Here is a 9,160-nt window from a genome sequence, read left to right as displayed (position 1 = left end):
GTCCCATGGAGTAAGCCATAATAATCTCTAGCGTAAACCATACTAGAGGTATACATCACTAACGATACCATAGGAAACACAAAGGCAGCTACAGCAGACTGCCTAAAGAGACCCACAAGGAAAGCATACAAATCTCCGTAGGGGATTATCCAAGGGGGAATATATGGCTAAACACAGCACAGGGAAAACTGTAGGCAGCTGCTATTGCACCTTGGCTAATGAGACCCATGTAGTATGCTATAGATATCTTTATACCAGTGTATACAAAAAAATAAAGACGGCTAATGAAACGAAAGGAAGAGCTATACGCAGTTTTAGCACGCCGCTTAAAGGGAACCATGGGATAAGCCATATAAATGTCTAAAGCAGACTACAGGAGCTATAGATGTCTAAAAAAACATAAGTGAAACAATTGGCAGCTACGACACGCTGGTGAAAGAGAGTCACAATGTAAGCAATAGAAATATCTAAAACATACCATAACCGGAGCCATAGATGGCTATAGAAATCATAAAATGGTTCATAGTGGCCATCGCACGCCGTTGAAAAAGACTTTAATAGTAACCCATAGATATTCCCTAGAGCAGGTCATATAACAAGATACATGCGGCTAAAGCAATCAAATAAAATGCTATAGGAAGCTGTAACACGCAGGCTAAGGAGATATTTAGACAAAGCAATAAAACATTCTTTAGATAACCATTTAAAATGCTATAGACTGCAGAAGCTAACCCGTGATAATCGAAAGAAAAATCTAAACACCCAGAGGAGAGACTATAAAAAAACTGAACTCAGCCATAGAAGCAGCTATGCAACTTATTTTCTATAGCCTTCCAAAAAGAGTTTTTTTTTCTTTTTGTTTTGTATGGGGTAACCCTTAGTGTCAAAAATTTGTGTTTCTTGTTTGTATTGAATTTAACGAAAGCGAATTCCTTCTTAACATCTCACGATCAAGACGTGCGGACTCCGTTCACTCTGACCAATCGACTGACGGGCCCATAATAATTTCACTGTTAACGTGACTTAAAAGAGTGATTTTTTTCGCAGTCTCGAAGTCTCTTCAAGCTGAGGAGATGTCATCTCTTCAATTCTAACTTTTGCTGGATTTGCAAAATTAATTTGTGCGGTTCGAAGAGCAACTCCAATTCAAAACTTCGTCAAAGTCACCTGAAAGACAAGTGACGTCTATTTCAATCGATATACTTAACTACCAAATCAACTTCATGGTCCTTTTATATGCGGCACATCCAATAGATAAGAGAAGTGCATGATCGTCCGGTTTGGGCTCGTGACAATATATGCGCCCACATCCGTTCATGTAATGGATCGTACCCAATCGTGCTGATGAAGGCAATAGCCGATTTTATGAATGTCCGAAAGTCAGTGCATGTACTGTGTTTGGCCAACACGAGCGTGTGGCTATGATATCTATCTATGTAATTCGTGGAGGCAAACACAAATTCTAAAGTGTCTTAATTGCATACGTTATGAATATCGATCCTTAAATATTTCTAAGCGCTATAACTGAAGTACGAAAAACTTTAAATTAATTCTCAAGGGATGTTAGTAGAAGAGCACGTGACCTTTTGCAGTGCGACGAGTGATTATATTAAACTCTGGAAGCATAGAACTGGCATTTGATCGACAGCCTGTTGCTCTCTCTCTAAGCTGATCGGATGAGCACTGCTCAGTTTTCAATAGTTTATTCTGCGACTACTATACTTCCTTTCATGGAAGTGCGAATGGAACCGAGGTTACGGCCAAGGGGCCAATCATGCGAAGTCTAAAGCATCGTGATGGCCATCTTTCTCTGCGTGCTCATCCACCAGCTGTTCCAGTCGAGTGTAGAAAGTGCGCCGTTTAGTATTTGTTAATATGAGGTAAAAAGAACTATCAAATTTCTGTATGAGCCGTTACCAACCTAAGTAATACTGCCTAATCAAGGACTAATGTTGCGTGCACCTTTAGCATTATTTCAGTCAAAACATTTTGCAGAAAGAAAATAAATTCGTATCGTTTTTTTTATCTTGTGTGTGTTTTCCACTGATATAAATCCAACATCCGTCAAACGTCAAGTCTTTTTCTGACAATATTAGGCACGGGTGGACGTCGACCCGCAGAGAAATGTGTATTTCACTGTTTTATTTTGATTCAGATAACGTCCTGTTATCAAATTTTTGAGTTTTGCCTCGAGCGTTAGTGAAACACGTTCACACAATTTTAGCTTCTTTCAATGCCACAAAACGCTTTTATATTAAAAACCGGGAACAACGTACCACCCTCCCCCCCCCCCCCCTTCCCTCCCGTTATCAGGTAGTTTACCTGTCAACAACGTTGTACGCAGAGTTGGTAAGTTCGTTTCACTTTAATGACGTGGTGGTTGACGGATGTAGGTTCTGATGATGAGGAGGGGGATGGCGGTCATTCCGCTTTATATAAAATTGGCTCTCGTGGAAATAAATATTGAGCCGTATTTTCAGACGTTGCTTTTTTGGTCTTTCTTGTTTCCCATGTCTCGGAATATTTTATTTAGTGATAACATAATACCCATCAAGGGAAAGTAGTGTTCTGCTTCTGAATATGAAAAATAGCGTTAGTGACACCGAGAGGCAACTCCTCGTGCTATTGTCCAAACTCCATGAACATATTCGTTCATTTTGAAGAAAAACGAGATTTAATTGCTCATGTATTTTTACTTAAAAATTTTCCTGGCTATTCAGAGTCTAAAAGAGAGCTTACAGTATCGAAAGACAAAATGAGACCTATTAGGAACAGCATTCTAACGAACCACAAAACAGTACATCAACTAAATTATATTAAGTTCTTTAATTATAAAATGTTTCCAAATTGGTGCCAGTGTTATATTATGAATAAATATTTACAATCTTGTAACATCAATGGTTTTTGGCAACCAGTTGCAAGCAGCTAATGACTTCGAAGAATAAAAAAAAAATGAATGTCAAAGTATTTGTGCGAAACTCCCTGGTCAATTTACGTTGTGAGAAATAGTGTTCTCTCGCAACAATAAAATTATCACAAGATACTGAGTTTGTTGAGTGAAGCCGTAATATATCATGCCAACCAAATCATTCAACCTTTTGTTTCTGAGCTCCCTGCGTGAAACATTTATAGGCCTAGCAAACAAATTATTTTTGCTGCGTTATTTGTTCCTTTGTACAGGTTGCAAATTAACATAGCTGTACTCTACTGTGGATTGTGGGAGCTTAGCTATGTTTGTGGAAATATGGAAGTTCATTAGATCGGCTGCACTTACTAGGCCAGTCCTCACAAAGGCCAGTGAGCCGCGAGCTTCACCCACATTGGGGTCTGGGAACCTTACGTCAAATTCACTAAAAAGCACTAAAAGCATTATAACAAACGTTATGTGTGTGTTAATATCAGTTAAAGTTTTCAGTGATGGTAGCTTTTACATATGTAGCTGCGGGAGGCATTTATTTACCACCACTACGCAAAACTAAGAATACTTCAAAACAGCGTTCTCAATACCTACTTGAAAACGAGAGGGCAGGTCAATGCTCAGAGATATTTCCCAGTTCCGACACCAGCTTATGATGCTTTAGTTTATCATTCACTCTAGTAACGTCAGCCAGGGTTTCACGAGGCCACAAAATGTTTAGGACTAATTTCGGGAGCACAACTCCTTGTAACTTTGTTATTACATAAAAACAAAAACTTTATTCCCAATTTGACTTTTGAGGCACTCTCTGCAAGACTGTAAGAGGGACGGGGGACTGATTTTGAATTTAAATGTAATGAGCACAGTTCTCTAAATAAAAAGTATAATGAAATCTGAAGGGTTGATGAAAATCCTAATCGCTTAAAGCTTCTGTATAATTTTAATTTCCAACTATTTAATACTGTTTTGGCGAAGTCAAAGAATTCTGCGTCGATAACTTACTTCTTACTGAAAGTAAGTGCAGTCATAAGAAGTACACCGTAGCAGCTAAACAGTGGATACACCACGACGAAAGCTGTGCTGAACGTTTGACAGTTTTTTTTAATAAAAAACTGGCGCTTTGGCACGCCACGTGTTCTTAACGTTTGCAACTCGTCTGAAGAAACCTTTCAGCGGAGCGGGAAGAAGACGAGGAGGTTCGGGGCTGGGCCCGAGCGCGAGCTACATTTCTATCGGTGATTTTCGTTCGGAACTGGGAAGTGTGAGTAACGCAGTTACCGGTGATTAAAGTAGTGTTTTTTCTTGTAGTCATCAACGCTTCGGCTCAATGGTTTCGACATTTTGGTGCCGAAACCCGGGATCAGGACTGTACGATGGGCCAGATGAGAAGGTGTCACAAGCGTTGATGTAACGAGGCTACAGGACAAGACACCATCCAGCTCGAGAACGCAAGGGACCATAACGACGCTGCCATGGATAGGCTGAAACAGAAGCGAAAAGCCCTGCGTTCACAGGTAACAAAGCTGCTGACGGAAATCGATACAGCTACCCAAACCGAACTGCTGATTGAGGACGAGCTCAACGTCTTACTGACTCGTCTCAACGCGCTACATGGTCAGCTTACCGAAACGGACTCTGCCCTCGAACCATTGTTGGCAGCAAGTGACATCGAACAAGAGTATGCTCGGATCGTCGAGTGCAGCGATCGTATCGTCACCTACTCGGCAAGACTGACCTTCAAGGTGCGGACCCTACACGAAAGAGCGAGTACAAGCGGTCAAGAAATCGCAACAAACCACCGCAGTCCCACTTTGTCAGTCAAGGACAAGCTACCAAAGCTTGAACTCTTGAAATTCAACGGACAACCTCAACAATGGCAGCCCTTCTGGGAGCAATTCGAGCAGGTCATCCATGGTAACCCAGAACTGTCATCAGCCGAGAAGTTCCACTACCTCAGATCGGCGTTGTCGGGAGAGTCTGCTGCAGCGATTGCCGGATAGCCACCAACGGCCAGCTGTTATAAAGATGCGCGGGAGATCATAACGTCCCGTTACGGCGACGAGGCGCTGCTAGTAGATGACCACATGATAAAACTAGCAGAACGGCAGCCAGTTCGAACCTCGCAAGACGTCCGAGGACTACGACGACTACACGATGAACTCCAAGCGCATATAAGAGGACTCAAGTCTCTATTGGTTAACGAAGATTCTTATTCGACTCTCCTTTGCCCCCTTGTACTTCGGCTGATTCCAGAAGATCTTGTGCTAACTTTCAACAGAAATGTCGTTCGGAAGAAAGAACAGCGTCACCCGGAAGATGTGGCTGTAAACGCGGCTGGCGAAGGAAACCAGCACGGTGTAGAACAGTCCCAGCTAACGCAACTACCATCACTTATGCAATTTCTGAGAATTGAAGTTGAAAGTAGAGAAAGAACGACAGTCACAAAAAAAAAAACAGAATCAGGAGGCATAATAAGTAAAGCAGGAAAAGAAAGTGGAGTAGCATCTCGTGCAGCAAAGCACAATTCAAAACCATGGACAAAAGGAACGGCCGCGACACTTCTACAGAAAAGTGACAAGCAGAGCTGTGTTTTCTGCAAGTCAGCAGACCACGAGACAGAGCTGTGCACAACAACGGTAGGTCTTCCCGAGAAGAGGAAGATTTTAACGAGCTCGGGAAGACGCTTTAGGTGCACGAAGAAAAACCACCTGGCCGAACAATGCAGGAAAAACATTTCTTGCTCCAACTGCCAAGGTCGACACGCATCAGTCATGTGTGGCCCAACGTTCTTGTCAAGCTCAAGAGACGATAAAGGCAGGCAAGAGGAAAAACTGACTTTTGCTGGTCTAGTGGCCCTACAATCTACGATTAAAGACGGGGTCAACAAAAACGTCCTCCTGCAAACAGCGACAGTGTGGAGCTTGGGACTGAAACAGCGCATCCTTGTAAGAGTGCTATTCGACGGCGGAAGCCAGAGGTCTTTTGTCACAGAACTACTCTCACGAAAGCTCAGATGCAAGCACTTGGGAAACGAAAGACTGAATGGAGCATTTGGCGACCACACGACAGAACGAAACTTTCGCAGAGTTCTTGTGACTCTTGAAAATCAGAGAGGTGCCCGTTTGGAAGCACTTGAGACAAGCCGTATTTGTGGTCAACGATTGCCCTATCCAAGAGAAGCATTGCGTCGCCAACTGAAAAAAATGGGATACACGGCCGCGGACTTCTGTGAAGCTGAGGGACCCAACGGCGTGGACACACTGATTGGAGGCGATTGCTATTGGAACTTCGTCACGGGCCAAGTTAGGAGACTCGACGGGAAATTTCGAGTAATCGAGACGTGGCTTGGCTGGACCGTACACGGTCCAACAGAACTTTCAGCATCTGTCATCAAGAGCTGACAGATGGTCGTTCTCAACGCAACGACAAACAACATGGATGCATCTGAAATGATTCAAAGGTTTTGGAACCTTGAATCGATTGGTATAACCGACGAACCTCATCCAGAGACACAACCCGTGATCGCGTGTTACAAAGAAACAGTTAAGAAGATCGGTCTTCGGTACGAGGTGGCCCTCCCGTGGAAACCCGTAGTGAACTTAGACGATAACAAACAAGTTGCGGAGAGGAGGCTTCAGCAGCTGACAAGGAAGTTAACTCAGAACCCTAAGTTGATGAGGGACTATGACGCCGCGATCCGGAAGTACACCGAAGGTTGAATGGCAGAAGAAGTGTCAGATGAGCAGACTAGATCTCGGAAGTTCTACATGCCACACCAACCAGTTTGTCGCGAAAGGAGCACCACCACTAAATTGCGAGTCGTATTTGATGCTTCTTCCCATAGCAAAAGCTCGAAGTCCTTGAACGACTGTTTGGAAAGTGACCCCAACCTGAACACGGATATTGTCGCGTTGCTTTTGAACTTCAGAAGACATTGTATCGCGCTAGTGACCGACATCGAGAAGGCGTTTCTTCAGATAAGTATACAAGAAGATGATCGCGATGCGTTACGCTTCCTGTGGTATAAAACTACCCCACAGGTCGGAAGACCACTTCCTCCAATTCTCATCTGGAGGATGACGAGAGTTCCTTTTGGAACTACATCGAGCCCATTTTTATTGTCTGCGACGATAAAACATCACCTGGAAACAATGAAGAACGAGTATCCAGACACCGCGGTGCTGCTGCAAGATTCCATTTACGTGGATGACATTCTTACCGGTGCATCCAGCGAAGAAGAAGCCACTAAGATCTTCAAGGAATCGACAGCAAGTTTCGAGCAAGTGTCAGTGAAGCTGCACAAGTGGGTGTCTAACCAAATGAGGTCGACTCGAAGCACCACGAGGAACAACCATTGGGGCAGGTTGCGGGAGTTTTCAAGGTGCTGGGACTAACGTGGAAACCTGCCACAGACCTCGTAACATTTGCACCAGACGATGTTCTGAACTTCGTAGAGAAGCACTCAGACACAAAAAGGTTTGTCCTACAGACTACAGCCAGACTCTACGATCCCCTAGGATTCATCGCGCCATTTGTCGTGCGAGCGAAGATCCTATTTCAACAAATCTGGAAACAGAAGATGGAGTGGGACGACCTACTGCCTTTTGACCTGCGCAGTGAATGGCACCGATGGTGTGCGGATCTTCCATTGCTATGTGACGTCATGGTGCCACGTTTCTACATACGGGGAATAGAGGGAGCGACGATCAAGACAAACCTGCACATCTTTGCCGATGCTAGTCCTCAGGCGTATGGAGCCGTAGCATACGTAACTATGACGAATGATTGCGGCACCACGACATCCACGATCCTGCTTTCCAAGTCTCGAGTGGCACCTCTAAAAGAACTTTCTGTAGCGAGGCTAGAACTTTTGGCATGTCTTTTGGCAACCAGACTAAGTGTCTACATTAAGACCAAGCTGCAGGAGAACATCCACAAAGTGCACTTGTGGACCGAGGCCAAGATAGCTCTTTATTGGATCCTCGGAGAAGCAAACGTCTGGAAACAGTTTGTAAGAAATAGAGTCGTTGAAATCCAGCGAAACTCTAATCCTTGCTCTTGTAAACACTGCCCAGGCAAAGAGAACCCGGCTGACCTGGTGACCAGAGGAATCACAGCCAGGGAGCTGCTCGACAGTGAAGTATGGTGGAAAGGACCTAGCTGGTTAACAGTACGAGAGCGGTGGCCAGAGAAGTCTGAACCGCAAGAATTCAATATAGAAGAAACAGAGAAGAAAAAAGGTTGCAGCGTTACCCACGGCAACAGCAGACCAAACGATGGCTCCAGAAATTGAGCGGTTTAGCACAGCTATATGACTTCGGCGAACAATGGCGTGGGTACTCCGCTTTATAATGAAATCTAAAAGAATTAGCGCTCAAACTGTGCCCTTAACCGCGGAAGAATTGAACCGAGCCGAAAGATATATAATAAAGAATGTACAACGTAGACCCTTCGAACAGGAGATAAAGAACCTTCAAGACGGCAAAAAACTACCGCCAGATTCACCTATAAGAGACATTTCTCTTTTTTTGGATAACGATGGAATACTTCGGCTAGAAGGAAGACTACAGTTCTCCGATAAATCCTCTGAAGAAAGGTATCCCGTTGTGCTGCCAAAAGACGACCACTTTTCGAAGTTGTTGATAACTGAAGCACACCGTAGACTTTGCACGCGGGAGTGCGTGACACACTCGTGCAATTGCGCGGGCGCTACTGGATAGTAAGAGCTCGGCAAATGATAAAAAAAGAAATCAAGAAATGCATCGCATGTCAACGGCTCAACGCCAGACCAATGTCAGAAGTGACGGCGCCCTTGCCCGCAGATCGTGTCACAGAAGCGGAAGCCTTTGAAGTCGTGGGTGTTAACTTTGCGGGACCCGTATGGGTCACAGCGAGGAAAACAAAAAGGAAGGCATATCTCACGTTGTTCACGTGTGCAGTTACTAGGGTAGTACACTTGGAAATGGTACCGGACATGACGGCAGAAACATTCCTGCGTGCGCTCCAACGATTTGTATCAAGAAGAGGCGTGCCAAGGGTGATCTACTCTGATAATGCGTTCGCATTTAAGAGAAGCAAGAAAGACTTATGCGAGCTTTGGGATGTTCTACAAGATGAAGAAGTGCGGAATTACTTCGCAAACAGCAGGATACAATGGAAGTTCATTGCAGAAAGTGCCCCGTGGTGGGGCGGATTTTATGAGCGTTTGATCAGGTCAGTCAAGAACTCTGAAGAAAGCCATCC

General features: G+C 44.3%; 2 protein-coding genes across 2 annotated transcripts; both read left to right on the top strand.

The window, feature by feature from the left end:
* Window positions 1-4,389: 4,389 nt before the first annotated feature.
* On the top strand, window positions 4,390-4,917 carry LOC115320916. Its single transcript, XM_029981153.2, has one exon. The coding sequence runs from the start codon at window positions 4,390-4,392 to the stop codon at window positions 4,915-4,917; it is 528 nt and encodes a 175-aa protein (XP_029837013.2).
* Window positions 4,918-6,120: 1,203 nt separating this feature from the next.
* LOC120840021 lies at window positions 6,121-8,210 on the top strand. The gene is made up of 2 exons (XM_040210443.1): window positions 6,121-6,219; window positions 7,281-8,210. The coding sequence occupies exons 1-2, from the start codon at window positions 6,121-6,123 to the stop codon at window positions 8,208-8,210; spliced, it is 1,029 nt and encodes a 342-aa protein (XP_040066377.1).
* The last annotated feature ends 950 nt before the right edge of the window (window positions 8,211-9,160 follow it).

Source organism: Ixodes scapularis, unplaced genomic scaffold (assembly GCF_016920785.2).
Source record: "Ixodes scapularis isolate PalLabHiFi unplaced genomic scaffold, ASM1692078v2 PGA_scaffold6__148_contigs__length_123643588, whole genome shotgun sequence".
In the NCBI taxonomy this organism is placed as follows: domain Eukaryota; kingdom Metazoa; phylum Arthropoda; class Arachnida; order Ixodida; family Ixodidae; genus Ixodes; species Ixodes scapularis.
Note: the sequence above shows the minus strand (reverse complement) of the source record. Positions and strands in the feature narration are given on the sequence as shown.